At 34.6% G+C, this 17,724-nt stretch overlaps 1 protein-coding gene across 2 annotated transcripts in view; it reads right to left on the reverse strand.

The window, feature by feature from the left end:
* LOC110457460 overlaps positions 1–17,724 on the reverse strand; it is a 123,828-nt gene that overhangs the window by 41,978 nt on the left and 64,126 nt on the right. For both annotated transcript variants that reach the window (XR_002463694.1, XM_021508830.1), the window contains exons 59-82: positions 16,581–16,756; positions 14,893–14,958; positions 14,210–14,400; positions 13,538–13,698; positions 12,752–12,927; positions 12,506–12,541; positions 11,677–11,793; positions 9,643–9,831; positions 8,951–9,211; positions 8,602–8,631; positions 8,291–8,484; positions 7,641–7,792; positions 6,837–7,021; positions 6,368–6,409; positions 5,958–6,148; positions 5,303–5,460; positions 4,648–4,835; positions 4,375–4,434; positions 3,553–3,743; positions 3,042–3,202; positions 2,098–2,273; positions 1,513–1,548; positions 1,082–1,198; positions 475–654 (exon numbers count right to left, since the gene is read on the reverse strand). Coding sequence is in view for 1 of the 2 variants with exons in the window: in XM_021508830.1 (XP_021364505.1) it covers positions 475–654; positions 1,082–1,198; positions 1,513–1,548; positions 2,098–2,273; positions 3,042–3,202; positions 3,553–3,743; positions 4,375–4,434; positions 4,648–4,835; positions 5,303–5,460; positions 5,958–6,148; positions 6,368–6,409; positions 6,837–7,021; positions 7,641–7,792; positions 8,291–8,484; positions 8,602–8,631; positions 8,951–9,211; positions 9,643–9,831; positions 11,677–11,793; positions 12,506–12,541; positions 12,752–12,927; positions 13,538–13,698; positions 14,210–14,400; positions 14,893–14,958; positions 16,581–16,756 (3,434 nt within the window). In the remaining variant the exon portion in view is untranslated. The remainder of the gene's footprint in view (positions 1–474; positions 655–1,081; positions 1,199–1,512; positions 1,549–2,097; positions 2,274–3,041; positions 3,203–3,552; positions 3,744–4,374; positions 4,435–4,647; positions 4,836–5,302; positions 5,461–5,957; positions 6,149–6,367; positions 6,410–6,836; positions 7,022–7,640; positions 7,793–8,290; positions 8,485–8,601; positions 8,632–8,950; positions 9,212–9,642; positions 9,832–11,676; positions 11,794–12,505; positions 12,542–12,751; positions 12,928–13,537; positions 13,699–14,209; positions 14,401–14,892; positions 14,959–16,580; positions 16,757–17,724) is intronic.

The raw sequence follows: 17,724 nt of genomic DNA on the forward strand, positions 1-17,724 counted from the left end.
GTCTTTATTGTACTTAAGATTTAACCATATGGCTCCCAATTTTATTTCTAGCGTTTACAACCGTTTTCAAGTGTTTGTTTCGAAATTCTACACAATGGATAGTTTGATGTTATATTTAAAAGAAATATATCATATAAATCAACTCTGTGCAATTGATGATTATTATTGTTTTCAAATTAAGCAAATAGCTAATTGCAAATTATATTATTCTAATTGTGGCCTTTTGAACTGCCGCTGATGTAGAACCTCAGAGTTGTCATTCACTTCCCAGTCAGGATTTAGAACAAAAATGTAGTTTCCTAACTTGGGTTCATCGGGGGCATTTGTATGAGATGTAGCTATCCCACATGAAAGTTTCATGAGGGATACGTGTATTTTCCATAGGCAATCTATATTTACAGTACTGATAAACATATAAATATAATATATGTATGTGTTTCTCTACGTGAATGCCTATATTGCTTTTGTACCTACCGGGACAGACGTCGTGATCTGGTACACAGGTCTGAACCTCGAGGTCAGGATAACCGCAGTCCAGACCGTGTCCAACTGGTGCTGGTTCAGTACAGTTACGGTATCTGTACTGGGTCCCTATTGCGTAGCATGACGTACTACACGCACTCCAGTCAGTCCAAGTTGTCCAGTTCCCGTCCACTATATTCAATAATGATAAGTTGTCCACAAACCATTATCTATTGTTTAACAATGCAGGTAACTTGTCCGGAAAAAGAGGTCAATGGACTTCGGACAACTCAACACACTAAACAAATATGTGATAAGTCAGAAGTATGACATCGTCTCGACAGTGATAATATCCTTTTTATATTCTCGGGGGTATATATATATAATTTCTTAAAACGCCACAACTCCATATTAGTATTATACAAGTGTCATTTTGTATAATTTTATTTTTGATAGACTACTTATAATTTGTATACTTTCTTCAAGAGGTCAAACGGTGTAATGAAATACATATTTGTATTTATGTCAATATTTTCCTTATCCATAATGTTTCATACTCATTTTAAGAATAAAGCCAAAACACACAAACTGCATTATTTTCAATCCGCATACTACTCACAGTTTTGACACAACCAGCCGTAAAAATATCCGTCACAGAAACAGCGGTATCGAGCTCCCCAATCATAACACGTGCCGCCATTTTCACATTCCACTATGTCGCAAATCGAGTCCTTAGCTGTGAAACAAAAACAATTGAAAATATCCCATTGTTAGAGATTATTTTATATGACAGATGTAAACAGTCAACTAACTGTATATCGTCATGATTACAAACTGTGTTGTATATTGTATTAGAATTATTATATTCCACTTTCATGGGTATATACTGAAAAATAGTGTAACGTATGGTTAAACGCGTGTAAAAGAACCTATGATTGTGGAATCATTTTATATATTTTACATATTTAGCTATACAAATATTTTACAAAATGAGTAAAAATGCTTACTCGTTATGTAAAAAAATGTTTAATAACTAGCGAATACACTTACACATAGATATTGCAAACACATCTGCTACGGCCATATCTGTAAAATAAAAGAAACTTATAAATGATTTGTATAAAAGATAGGACACATTTAGGACAAAATGCTAATAAGTTGTGATTTCCGCTTTTTTTCGTTGTTTTGTTTCACTATTAATACACATGACAAATTTATTCCGATGAAATAGTTCCCGGATTTATCAGCATAGACTATGAGACAGTCACTTGTGCACCGAGTGATTATTATTGCGACTGTTTACGAATAAAAAATCCCCAATCGTATTTACTTTTACAATGATGATTTCAAATCAAACATGACTACTATGAAAATTTCCCTTCTCATTGTCATGTAAGATTATTTAAGTATATCTGTTTTATTTTTATGATTTTTTTTATTGGTTGTTACAATTAAATGGATTTTGTTTTGTTTTGTTTGTATTTTTATCCAAAATATTTTGCTCCAAATTAATTATAGCTACACTTGCAGAATTAAATGTTTAAAGCGAACGTTTCCGTGAGAAAACATTTTTTGATGATTTAGCTCAACAAGTACATGTCAGTTATTTATTGAAGATTCGTTGGAATATTTTACCATCAAAGTTTTCAAGGGACGTTGTGTCACTGTATATGGCAAATGGTCTGGAGGTTTTTTGTTCCCATGAACAGGTGGTTGTGCTGTCTTCAACTACTCCGAACCAGCCGCTGTCTGTCGAACATGTATCTCCATACGAGGACGCCATGAACATTCGCCTATTTTTGGCACTGTCCCTGTAAGAATATTTCTGAGTGATGTATCAAAATATCACACTGATGCACAATGAAATATATCTGAACTACAGAAGACATTTTACAAAGGATTTCGGAACATCAACTTTAAAAAAAACTAACTTACCATCGTCCACATTATAAATGACTGGATTGGGTAGGTTAACAGCACAACAAATATTTACTCCGACATTGTGTATAAACACGCAGAAGCAAATATGTTTTTTAAATAAATTGAAAGTTGATTTAACTATATGTGCCTTTACATTATCAAACAAAATGTGCATAAATTCCACATGCGTACATAATATATCGGCTAAATCATGTCACTTGATTTAAGTGAAAGAAACAAAATATTTATTTTTTTTCAAGTCGGTGACACATGAAAAATGCAAAAATAGATATTGGCAAAATTTTGCCAAAACAGGGGAATATTGACATCACTTTTTGCGACTTAATATTCCTTACCTAATCAAGGAAGGTGAAGCGTAGCCTGTATATCAATGATATATAAATGATATGGTGCTAAAGCGTTAACCCCTTATTTCTAGAGGAGACGGATTCACACCAGCTCATTAAGTGAGATATAAAATCCCTTTTTTTTGAGTTTGCGGTATTTTGTTCAAATATCGTGAAGCCTTTAATTTCAATCTGTTATGAATAAACTCCCAATTGCAAAAACAAATAATAAAGAAATGAAATAAACACAACAGCATGTCAATCATACGATAATTAGACTACGAATTCGCCGTACATCGCACATATACCTACCCGACAATGCTGCAGTAATCTCTATTGGCGTATCGATTAACATCTGGCCATGATGTATAAAGAATTTTCTCACAGTTGAACCAGCTGTTCTTGTCAGTGCCATGAGCATCAAATACAACGAAGGCTTTCTCCTCTCCAGTCACATAGAAAGACACACGTACCTATGCAAGAAGTGAAATATACCAATTGATTGTAAATGAGTTTACCATTTTAAGTAGAACTATAAAGTCATCAGCTTACTTGAAATCGTCAACAATTCGAAAGAACAGGAACAATATAATACAAGTCTTTCAAAAAACGTTAACACGCTTCTGATAACCGTTGGTTACAAGACCATAACTCTGTAAATACTTCCCTTTGACTGATCTTGAGTGGATATATTAACCGATAAATTGGCTCAATTATTAAAGAAGTATTCACATAATGCTTGTACACGTTGAATGTAGGTTAAGCCGGTTACTGTAATTTACTGCGCTTGAACACTATAAAGTACTTTGAAAAACGGGCTTACCGCCTTGAAGTAGTAACTGGACCAATTATCCACCACACTTGACTTAAAAGGCATTGTTGATGCTGCGAATGAGAAAGCAGTATCTGTGTCGTTGTATTCATTCAGTGTGTATGTGCCTGTCCACAGATCGTAAACTCCGGTAGCCGGCGATAAATCAACCCCTTTGGCGACTTTCATTAGAGGGTACCAACCTTCAATTAGAAAGGACATGTTATCATATTTAATCACGATTCAATGCAACCATGGTCTCGTTGCATACAATGTCAATCAACTGTATAGCAATATATGAATTCTAGTGAAAACCAACGTAAAGGAAACCATCTTGTAACTCTACCCATTTGTACAATAAAAAAACACATTTCGTAAAATCTGTTAATGACAGGAAAACAGTTTTTGTTATTTGTAGAAATAGTTATCTTAATAGGAGAATGTATTGTTCGCAAGATCAATTAAGTATTTAGTTGGTTTTCAAAGTCATATTTAAATCATGAACCATGTTTGTCAAATCTTGACGTGACAGATTGTACAATCATTACTTAGTACCTCAGGCAAAAAACATGACTTAACTGTTTTCAGGTCGGGATGACTGAAGAAAAATGACAATGACTATATAAAACAAAAGGTACCTTCTTAGTACAGATAATTTGTTATGTGAAACAATGATTCCGAACTAGATTCAATATATCATATGACATTGACCGCATGTACGTAAGTCTGGAGTATATCAATACATGTTAACGTAATGATTAAATCCAGAAAACCTATAGACAGAAAACCATTATTTTAGATATGTGCTTACTTTAGCGAACGGTTGATACATACCTATAATAAATACGCCCATGACGTCTGCTCTTGGTACACTTGCACTATCCCAGGTCCCGCCTATAGGAAATGACATTGACCAATTATTACAGTCTCGATTTTAATTCATAAAATTACATGACCGATTGAAATTTGAATCACTGAAAAAAATGATAAGTTTATAATATTTGAATAAAATGATATTTTCGTATCGGTATCAAATCGGGAGAAAAAAATATACATACAATATGAACAACGCAACTAACACTTGCAGATGTCCCAATATTAACTTACTTGAGAGTGGGTAAGCGTACTGGTCAGAGGAACTGTACAGAAAATTGGGTCTTGAAGCACCAAGAACGATGTAATTGTCAAAATTACAGTAAGTAGAGCCCCCAACATCAAGTGTTGCCATCCACATTTGATAGGAGGCACACGAGGTTGTCACATCATGGGTTATTAGGAATTTCCGTCTTGTATCGCTGAAAACGATATTTACATTATTGAACGGAGGGATTCCTAAACTTTAGCACATCTACGACAAGGTATTAAATAAAGGGAAGTCGTCAAATTCATTTGTCGGTTTTATCGTTATTTTGTGCACGGATAACAACTATAGAGTAGCCGAATAGACGGTGTTTTGTTTGTTACCAACTTTTACCTGTATATATATCCACCTTTGCGTTTACTGACTGTGTTATATGATCATCTATGCAAGTCTGACTTAAAAATTTGGAAACGGGTTTAAAGCTGTATATATCCTATGTAACACAACAGTCGAATTATTTCAATCGTGAAGAAGTGGCATTTCCGTTACATAGGGGGATTCTGTTGTATACAATTAATTCATTTCAAATATCCAATTACAAGGCATTTTTTGATTGTTTTCTTCTATAACCAACAACATATTTCTGGGCATCTATGCATTTGCTACAACTTGTATACAGACCTAGTGATGCTGCAATGGTCTATACTGGCAGTCTTGATATCACTGTAACTCGAAAACAGGATTTTCGAAGACGTGAACCAGGATGTCTTTGAAGTGCTTCTTCCATCAAAGACCACATACGATTTTTCAACACCTCCCGTAAAGAACGCATACTTCACCTGTACAGGAAAATAGATCCATTTATGTTTCTGTCTCGAACTTTTCTTCAGATTTCGTTTAAAGAGGTCATTTGTACATTTTTTTTTTAAGTAAACAACCTTAGAATCTGCTATCCGCTAAAATATTATTAAACTAGTTCCCTGTTTCAAAGCCTGGGTTAAAAGACACGCTGTTCAAAAAAAAAAGAGAATTACTGAATCATCGGATATGTATTTATTTCCATCAATTTACATTTTGTGCGGTACCAAAATATTATTCAGGGATTTTATATTAAACACACAAATGTGCAGTATATCAACATACATAACCGGTTGCATACACATGTCTAAATATAAGAAGAAAACTGCTTTAAATCATAATTCGAATCCTCGTCTGGCTTTTTATTTTGTATCTCGATAACGACCCAATCAGTAACGTACATGATATTATAAAAAAGGCATATGATACACAACGTATGTGTATACATGTCATTGTCTCTGCAGTTTTTTTTTTTTACCATATCTATGAAGGTGAATGGATCGGCCCAATTTTCCAGTAGACTAGACTTGTAAGCCAGGTTCGGGGACTTAGTCAGTGTCGTAGCAGTTATGTCGTTGTCGTTTTCCGTGTCCGCTCCAGTCCATAGGGTGGCCATGCTGCCAGCTGCAGGTGTCACACTTTCAACACCCTTAAATACCATGTGCCAGTCTGTCGAATAAATAAATGTTTTAATATGTTTTTTTTCTATAAGGGTATATGAGATTGTTCATATTAGTTCTTTATGATTATAAAGTTGATGAATTCCCCTACGTCATACTTATATCGTCTTCGAAGGACGTTTTATGGAAATAATGTATATTATGTTATGTATTCCAACGACAAACATATTTACCGTGTGTTTTATCACTCGTACTTATATATACATACCCATAACAAAGATTGCCATTGCATCTGCAGTTGCCATATTTCCTGAAACAAACCAATATCAAAAGTTAATTAAAAGTATAGTTCATTCCATCATTTCTGTATTTGATGCATATATATTGATAGTTTATTTGGGTTAAATTATGAACATGTTAAACGTATTCAGACTAATGCACTATTACTTTCCGAAGGCATAAATATGAAAACCTGCGTTTTATATAATCACCTGCAACATTTATTAGATTGATTTTCACTCTTCCAAGAACGTATCATTGCAGTTATAGTTATATAAACCAATAATATGTAAGCAAGCGCTAAAGGTGCGATAACTAATAATACGTATAGAAACGGGAAATTAAACCAGTGAGATTTTTAAACTTCTGTTTAAATATAAAAGCCATCTAGACCACAAAAACTAATTATGAACATTAAAAAAAAACAAAAAATAATGTGTTTGCTATGTTATTCTTACCGGAAGACCATACGACGCGCTCAGGCGTTTGTGAATAGAAAATCTTTGGTAGAGATGTCGTGACGTCCCACTCTGCACATCCGGAGCTCGCCCCATAGTCTTTGAAGAGGAACCACCCTGTCTCATTTGTGCAGGTAGGGTAGTCACTCTGGAGGTAAAAGTTTCTTTTCCACGTGTCGGCGGTACTACAAAATCAATTTTGTATTTGCATTATTACTTGGTTTGTGCGACACCAAACTCAATTCACATTTGATATGACATGCTATTATTTCTAAATGTGATACGATTGTAACCTCAAAACGCTATATTTACAATTATAAATTAATAGTGTTTATTATATCTAGCTATTTATTTTGGTAGATATATGATTCTCTTTAAGAGGAAATACTGAATTGCATATATGCTTCATATGAATTAGTTATGAACTTGTATTTTATTTCGGTAAGGTTATGAGTTGATAACCCAGATTGCGCACGTGATGACAAAGGTCATATAATAAATATACTCGAGCTCAACGAAGTGTTTCATTCATTACCTGACAAAAAAAAAAAAAAAAAAAAAAAAAAACNTATGTACATCTCTTTTTTCTACGGACAACAGTTATATTTTAAAAACTCATTATGTGATCCTCATGGGAAAATGACACGTTCTATGGTGAGGTTATGATGTGGTTACTCCAGTTTACAAGAACATTATTAATTTAGTGAATATCAATGTAGACTGTAAACATCATATGATATGTATACATTTAAATTTACATTCTGACGACAAAGGTCATGTTCATTTCAGATATGTGTTATTTACCTTTTGGTACAGGTCCTGTTCCCATCAGGCAAATCGTGCCAGGAAGATTCTACGATGTTGTCACAATCAAACCAGTTCGTTTTATCTTTTCCTATAGCGTTGAAGACAGCATACTGTACTTCCCGACCGTTATCAAATACAGATAATTTTACCTGAAATTAAAAAGTAGTGAAACGCAGACTGGTAGCATTCAAAGATACCGAACACGTTTAAATCAGAATTGCGTTGAAATGTTTGTTGAAAGTGACACGGTTTGGTATGTTAAATACATACGCTGTCCTCATTCATAATAAGGTGTTAAACTATGAAACAATATATACAATACCGGCATGTGCTAAATAATGAAACAATATATACAATATTGTTAGGAGTTAAAGTCATGTTACAGCATCACCGATAGTTTTAATCTATAAAATAATATTTACAACACCGATAGGAGATAAGCTATAAACAAATTTCCAGGAAAGAAAGGTATTACTTATAACGTAATATTAACAGTATCGACAGGTGATCAACTAGAATCATATTTACAGTATCAACAGGTACTTCAACTGTGAAGAAATAATTTCAGTTTACAGTAGTTAAACATGTATGAGATAAAAGATGTTTTATATAGTTGAGTTGTATTAAGAATTGAGTGGTGTACGTACTGCGCTGACAGTTGTGTTGACTCCCCAGTTGTCTAATATTATAGATTTATAGATGGTTCCGCCTGCACTGAAGTCAGTCATTGCTGCTGTTTCGAACTCATTGTATGCGCCCGATGCATCATACAAAGCCATGATGTCCGCGTAGCCAGCCGGCGGGGCTGTACCGCTGGGTGCCTTGAATACCAGTCGCCACGCTAAACAAATACGATACAGGTTTTACATATATATAATAATTAAAACGAAATGAAGATGTAAATGCCATATAAATAATTAGAATTTCGGACTTTTCTCAAAATAATTCCTATACTTACGTCCTCTTAAATTATCACGTTCACGGCTCTCTGAAAAAGATACACATATATTTAATGCATCATTCTTGATGAATATTATTTCAATCAAGGCCTTATCTTTTAAACTAAAATTCATGTATTTAGATTTTTATTTGCGAATTCCTTTTTTTTTGAATATATCATTAACGATGAAACTCGACCTAGATATATCCATAACAATGAAACAATCATACGACACATTTCTTTGGCTTATTTCATGCCAAATATGAAAAAATAATGACTATATTTCAAAGGATGATATTTATAAACAAGAATTGTATATATTATATATGAAACTCGTATATCTTCCTTCTGTCCAGGAATGACTTACTAGCACAGTAGAATTTAGCACTTCCAGCGACAACCGCTCCAGGATACGCAGTACACGGATTGCCAGAGAAAAATGTATCAGAAAATGTCACATTGCATTGATCTGTCTGCAAATGGCAGACTGTCCTAACGTCAGCTAGAGCATTAGCGTCAGAGCATAATGTGCCGTCTCCATAATATGCTGCATACACATGTATGTAGAAATCACTCGGGCAAACCATTATATAGGATGTTTCTTGAGACATGTCTCCTGTGTTGTATTCTAGATAAGATATAGACGTGATAAAATTTGATTATTTTGTCACACATGCCACAATTTCGTGTGCATTTCAAAGTAAGTTAGTTAGTTGCTTAACGAACAGGAACTGGTGAAATGTTAAGTCATATAGGCCCCGAGAATAATAATAATGGACACAAAACTTAATATTGAATATCAAAAAGTAATAGGCATACATCAATCGGCATACATAAGTACACAGCGAAATGGTCAGATATTATTGTACAACGTTTGTAAAATTTAACGGGAAAAAAACAATTTCACGTTAAATCTCGTGAATAGTTCCATCAATTAATCGCATATAGCAATGTTTTCATAGCGGGCCCTTCATGATTGTTCACTAACCGTACCGTTTCAACAATGGATACAGTTATTCAAAGTTATGTATACATGGTATGATTATGATTATTTCTTACCAGAACAGACATCAAGATGGGTTGGGATACAGTTCATGGTCTGTGACGGTTCACCGTATCTGGTGCAGTCTTGCCCGATCCCTAGAGGAGTTGGATTGGTACATGTGCGCGTCCTATATTGAGTACCTGCAGCGTAACATGTTGTACTACAGTCAGCCCAGTCCGTCCACGTGGTGTAATTACCGTCAACTGTAAACAACAAATATTTCACTCTCAATCTACCGATTTCATCATTAAGTATAGGTAAACAACTTTCCTATCTACTTAAGGTTTCTTAACCTTTTCAGTTCATCGAATATTCAACGAAAATAAAATGGGCGGTGATATTGCTATATCTAATTATATGTTCATATTATTGGCTTCAAATCAAATATGAAATTACACTTCTTTTTGTTTCTTCTTGGTTTCATTTCGTTAGTTTAATTTGTTTTAGATACTGAACGAATATAAATAACGGGTTATAAAGTTTAATATGGAAATATAGCCATACATTAATTGGACCACATTTAAATTCAGCTGTTGTTAATACAAAACGGTACATGTACCAGCTTTTGGAAATAAAAATCTATGTACTGCCTTACAAAAGCGAAATAGTGTCGAGTCTTCTATCTGTATTTGAAACATGATACCACACAAAAACTGCATAATGATTAGACTTATACACAAGAAAGGTAACTGTTTCAGTTGTATTCATTCGTTTCTACCTTTTAAATGTAGCACCAATTTCTGTTAGATAGAACTGTCGATCTACATTTGAAAAAAAATGTGACAAAAACTATTTCAAAGTACTTTTTTGGTTTTTATCTCCTCGTGTGTTGATTGATCTTGATCTTGTTTTATATGATGAATAAATGTAACAAATCAAGATTTAGTGATAATGAAATCAATAACAATATTTTTCTACACAAATCTATGTTTTTATTAATAGGAGATCCAGGGGCCTACATGCTCACAATGGCTATATTTTTTGCCAGGTTGACAAAACTATTGCATCTGTGGTCATCGATACTATATTAATTTAGCACTGAATTTATACTCTGCTAAACTTAAATGGCGTGATCCATTGTATGCCCCCCCCCCCCCCTTTATCTACCGCCTTTTGGCGTGAAACCATTTATTACCCAAGAAAACTTCACTTTCACAACATTGATTCTACATCCATAGGTCAGTCATGTATCGAAAATTCCTGTTTCATATGGTTCTTTAGAAAACAAAATTTAATATAACAATACTTGTGTCCTGCATTGACATTCACAAATGGCACCATTTATAACTTTATGGACTTCATATGAACAAACATTCATCTTAACCCCCTGGTACACCACGTAGGTTACATTTCACATCATTTACTGATATAAATTTTCTCCATAAGACATTTAATTGTTACCACAAAATTATGCTTTGTTCCTAGGCGTGGTTTGCATTAAGACCCAAGGAAATCCATTTGAACAGATCGTAATCTAGAACATTATGGCATCATGACATTGTATGCCAAATAGTAAAGTGAAGTAACACAAAAAGGTCATTTAGTGCTGACCATGGCTATTGTAGAGGTCCAATCTATGGCTCAGGGGACTGTGTTTTAATTAAGTAGTAGCATTGGTACACGTGGTCTTCTTCATCCATGGTTCAACTGATACTATGTAAACGTAAAACCGCTTTTTATAACAAGTTTCACGTTATTACACGTTAGTTTCGCGTTATTACGCGCTAGTTTTGCGATATATCGCGATAGTTTAGCGTTATTACGCGTTAGTTACGCGTTATTTTGCGAAAGATTCTCGTTATTACGTGAACGTTTCATGTTATTACGCGTTCGTTTTGCGTTAATTCACACAGGTTTCGCGTTATTACGGGTTAGTTTTGCGCTAATACGCGAAAAAATATTCTCTTAAAATGAGTTCAATAGGCTTTCGTAATAATTACAATGTAAAATTGTGTAATATTTTTCATAATGAATTATCGGCTTTTATATTTTCACTTTTGAAAAGGGGATAAATGCTACACTATAGCATCATAAACAAGTGCACTTACTATTCTGGCAGAGCCACCCATAAAAGCCATCTTCGCAGAGACACCGGTATGTAACGCCCCAATCAAGGCAGGTTGCGCCGTTTTCGCAGGTGACGATATCACATATGTTGTCCATAGCTTTGCAAGGAAACATAATCAGATATGAAAGTTATAGCTTTGAAGATAAGACGTCGCCTCTATGATGACGGCAACTTTGCCTTACATTACATCATATTGTTTTTGTGACGTGACAGATATGACAGCGCCAATCAAAAAACATAATAGCAACAATTTTTAAGTAGCTTATCACACTAACATAGTTTATACATATTACAGATTTTTCATGATTATTTTCGCAATTATAAGAAAACCACACTTGTATTAAAACAGTGCTGCGCATGCGTGTGAACAAGTAGAAAAAAAATACAATAAAATAAAAATAAATAATAAATAAATGACACATTTAAACATTCAAAGTGGAACTTGTTGATCCAGCAGCCATTAATCCGGTACCAACCGTTTTTTAAGAGACAATGCTTCTTCTTAACAAAGAAAAAATACTGGTATTAGATTGATTTACACTTTTTTAGATCGCTAAATGTAACTGGATAAACGAAGCTCAACTTTATACATGTATTTTGTTTGCGTGCTATAATTTATGAATATTCAATAACTTTTCGGTCAAAAATAACTCCGATAGATTGCATAAAAAACTTGATGAATGTATTTGATCGCACTTGCAACCAAAGGTTTTTGTTTGGTTTTTAGTTTCATCATTTGATTGTCATTAAGCAAACGGATTGTGTACAGGTTAACAAACTAACGGTAAGCTTTTTATCATGTTACTTACATACGGATATCGCAAACACGTCTGCTACACTCATGGCTGAAATATAGACATGGGTAATTTAAGCCTAAAATAATAAAAGCAATCATGTGTTTTTATAGTTGAACTATAATTATAAAAAAAAAATGTCTCCGACGAAAACATAACTTAATTGTCATTGAAGGGAAATATACACAAAACAAAAGTTTACAGTTTGTGTACGGTACAAAATACTGTTTTATATGGAATATCAATTTCTATATAACCTACCTGCATTAGTATCCATTTTGGTTCCTGAGCTGTACATTGCATAAGGTCGTGTTGTTTTCGTTTCCCACGTACAACTTCCAGATGATGCTTCCATCACTCCAAACCATCCCCTACTAACGTCGCAGGAAGCTCCTAACGAGTTTTCGAGGAAAAAGTATCGGCTATTTGCAGAGTCTCTGAAAATATAAATAAAACCAAATTAATATTTATTTTGTTAAAGGTGGCGTGCGTTGATTATCATAAGTATTGTATACATTTTCTAGTAATGAATTTAGGATAAAAAATGAAGGTTACTATTCAAAATTGCAGCCTAGTAGGTTGCATCCACCTAAAAATTCACTTCGATTAGTTTGTAAGGTGTGCCATGGCCATGCGGTTTTATACTTTGATAAATTTATATTCCCGATTAAAATACACAGGCTCAACGTGACTTGTCGATGCAAACCATTTATGTTAGTCGATATTTAATCGAATATATAGGATAATAATTTTCGAGTTATTCAACTAGTGATAAATTGTACTGCTTGATTATGTTGTTGTTGTTTTTTGACCACTGTGCGTTTGAGTTCATTTTAAAATGTGGGTGCATGAACCTATTTACAGTCATGAAGTAATGCTGAAAATCCTTGTTGATAATTGCGACAAATTAATTAAGTGTTTCTGGAATGTAATGTTTGCATTTCAGATATAAAATATACACGATTAATGTGTTAGGAATAGTTTACGGAGATGGTAATCTGCACGATATTTCTAACATTTCCAATGTATTTGTGCTGTACACCTTACCCTGACACACTACAGTAGTCTTTTGTCGCGTATCGATTTAGGTCAGTCCACGATGTGTAGAGTATCCTGTCACATGAAAACCAAGATGTCTTGTCCGATCCATGCGCATCGAATACAACAAACCCAGCCTCTGACCCTGCCGTGTAGAACGACAAACGTACCTGAAATATAACCATAGTACACTTCAGAAATTAGGACATAGAGAGTTAACAAATGCAGTTATTAAATGTTAAGTCTGGGCAAAAACAAGCATGTTCATTTATCAACTGTACTACCTTAATGCAGAAGTAAACATAATCTCAACTAGAAGAAAATTTAATAATAAACGCACATTCAAGGAATGATCCGCGGCCTGTATTGCTCAAATTCAAAACACTTAAACATGTATATGGTGTTAAATATTGAGCGTCTATAATTAGGGGTTTCCTGCTGTATGAATTCCAATTGACAATGAAGAAACGCATTATGATGTGATGTACATATCAAATACGTAAATTTGGGAAATGTATCTTTTCCACGCATCTGCCTTTAACTTTATGCCTTGCAAAACAAATTGCACTGCCCAAATATGTTTATGAGTCTGACATCAACCAATTAAAATAAAAAATATTAATTGTCTATGAAAGAGTACGACGGGTATTGAAGCAATCCATTTTAATTCCTAGTACTTACCGCGCGGAAATAATAACTTGACCAATTATCCACTATACTCGATTTGTAAGTCATGGTGTCGGCGGCAAATGAAAACGCTTCATTTGTATCGTTATACTCGTTTAATATGTAAGTACTCGTCCAGAGATCATATATTCCGGTCGCAGGCGAGATGTCCATTCCCTTGGCAACTTTCAAGACCGGGAACCATCCTTCAAATATAAATTAATATTGATGTGATTCTTGGGTGGAAGTCATAACATGTTCAACTACTATATACACTGACGATAAACAGTGGTTTCAATAGTAAACAACGACGGACAATTTTTAAGATATATTCAAGAGAAGACAACAGTAATGTGAAAATGAAAGTAAAATCTGGCATATGCGTTAGCAAAATACAAAGCTGACGTTTCTCAAGCGTAAATCAAATTTAACACAAAATAATTCGAAGCCTGGCCTTGCCATTCAAATATCCATTGGTTCATATCTTATTATCGTTCCATTTAATACAAATGCATTAGTACGGTATTCACATCAAGTAATGCTCCCTGATTGGTCAAATTGTAGGACACGCATCAACGTCACATTTAACATAATTCCGGGAACTTTTTCATAAATGTCATATTGACGCCAAAGCAATCCGGTCAATTATTAAAACATGCCATAATTCTAATAAACAAAACACATTAATGAAAGCATACCTTTGATAAATATCCCCATGACATCTGCGTAGGGGAAGTTCACGCTGTCCCAATTATTGCTGACTTCTGAAATTTACGAAATATTGAATTCAATATGTGTGGCATATAAACAATGGTGCAAAACACAAAACAATCAACATTATAACGTATAATTCGGGTAAGAAGGCATATCCCCATCATGGATTCCGATATGGTCAAAATTACAGCAGGAGTAATTCTTAGTATTGTCACTCATACTCAATGTATTGGTATTAAGTGCAACCTATCTGGCACAACAACTTCATTACATTTCTGCTGTGGGAAGGTAATTTAATTATCTATGTTATGTGACCATATTTGTAGTACAACAGTAAAATATCAATGTGGAATATCGATTTATTGCTACTAAAGAATGATCAAGAAAATGCAACATATTTGCCGTTGTATCAATACTCATGTGGTGACAGTCTCATTACAACGTATTTGCATCGAACTTCGAAAGAATAAGGCAGTAGTTATGTTCCAGGAAATTTTAATTACGTCATCCAGAAATCATCGGCCAATCAGATTGCATCAGCCTCATAATTGTATCAGGATCTCAATATGTCTCGTACAAAATATTTTTTTTCTCTCAAAAATATCACCCAAACTAGTCTTATTCAAATGGTACAATAGGTTGAGCATGGGATTGAGTGAGGGAAGAAAGTACACTATGCAAATTTCATGGAAATCCAACCATTTCAAAATATTTTGTCTGGTAACGAAATGTATTATTTCACTTGTATTCATTCAGGCTAACTTTAAAATCTTATTTTGATGTTGTACTTCTCAAGTCCAATATTTTCCTCTTCCCTCAACTGCAAATGTCATTTCTTTCAAATAGACATTAAGCAAATCAATTTCTATAAAAATGTGCTAAAAATCCCCATTGAATTCATTAAAGTGTTGATGTGTTATAATGAAACTACTGTCCAGGTACATGTGCAAAGTTGCTATGTTTACCTGTACATGTATACGGGACTGTGTTGTAATTTCACATGTGCCAATTAATTATAAGGTCGTTTGAAAAAAACCGAAAACACAATTTCTTTTAAGAATGCATAGACATGAAGATAAGCTTACAGACGTAGGTAGAATATAGAAACATACGTAAAAATCAGGTTTATATGTTTAAACACGAAACCGTATATATTGTAAAGGCATTCCTCAATTTACACCAACCACGATTGTTATCGCACATCGTTCGACCATCGTGCAGACAAATGTGCGCAAGCAATGATCTTTTTATCGTTCGCACATCGTGCACACGTGTACATCGTTCACACACCGTGAACACATCGTGCGCACACCGCACATCGTGTTACGTTGTGCTATCCCACAAGTGTACATAGCTGAATTGTATTTTATCGTGGTTGGGTGGTGCAGTGGATAGCGCACTTGCCCTTCACCAAGGCGGCCGGGGTTCGATTCCGCGATCGAACGTGAAACGGTATGGGGTCACCTGCCCAACCACATGGGTTTTCTCCGGTCATTCCGGTTTCCTACCACAATAAGACCCCACGCGGGCTAACATCCGGGCTAACCAGATTGATAAAAATAAGGTGAAATAATAGTTATAAAATAAAAATAAAAAAGTTTATATTTTATTTTATACTTTATTTTATATTTTAATTGTATTTATATTAGAATATTATACATAGTATACATACGTGGATTTCCGTAAGAGTCAGTGTTGCTATACAGAAAATACGGCTTGGTGACGACTCTAGACTCTGTGTCGAATCTACAGGTAGACGATGTGCCATAGTCAAGCATAAACATCCATGCTGTAGTTGAATCACAGGTGGATTCTGTATAGATGAGGGAAAATGACCGCATACCATCTCTGTAGAATAGAAACAAATGTATATGTCTGTCATGAGAAAGGTAACATTTAAATGGATATTTTCCCTGACAAAACAAGTGATATGAAACATTTTTTTTTTTAAATCAGCAAGAATATAATATGGTTAATGAATGGTTTATAATTTTTATCCTATGAGTGTTCTACGATCAGCATAGCTAAATTAGTGACAAATAGACTTAGCCGTAAAACGCAAGGTTACTTACTATACATATATATGCTAGTTGTATTAGCAAAAAGCTATTGATACATTGTGTAATAAATACGTCTCACAGCCACTTCCATTATATACTGTATACCGAGACACTTTTACGGCCACTTCCATTATATACTTTATTACCCCTTTGAGAAAAATCTAGGCATCTGATTGGTTAAAAACTACAGTGTACCAAACCGCATTCGTAAATCTCAGGGAGTATACGAAAATCTCAGGGGGTATACGGTCATGTCATGTGATTCTCAGCAGTAATACGGTGGAATCACGTGATTTTACATGGGGTATACGGGTCACGTGTCTTTGTATCTTGCGGCCGGGCATCGGGAGACAACTCGCATTCGTGGTCTGCTTCGCTGTTTACAAAATGCTATTGATACATTGTATCGTATTTCGTATTTCCTTCGGCCTATCGGCCTCAGGAAATACGAAACCCTTTAGGGCCATACCATCCCGTATACCCTGCCAAAAATCCGTGTAACTAATAGTATACCGGGACACTCTCACGGCCACTTCCATTATGTACTGTATACCGGGACACTCTCACGGCCACTTCCATTATGTACTGTATACCGGAACACTTTCACGGCCACTTCTATTATATACTGTATACCGGGACACTCTCACGGCCACTTCCATTATATACTGTATACCGGGACACTTTCACGGCCACTTCTATTATATACTGTATACCGGGACACTCTCACGGCCACTTCCATTATGTACTGTATACCGG

The sequence above is a fragment of the Mizuhopecten yessoensis genome, unplaced genomic scaffold (assembly GCF_002113885.1).
Source record: "Mizuhopecten yessoensis strain PY_sf001 unplaced genomic scaffold, ASM211388v2 scaffold179, whole genome shotgun sequence".
Classification (NCBI taxonomy): Eukaryota; Metazoa; Mollusca; class Bivalvia; order Pectinida; family Pectinidae; genus Mizuhopecten; species Mizuhopecten yessoensis.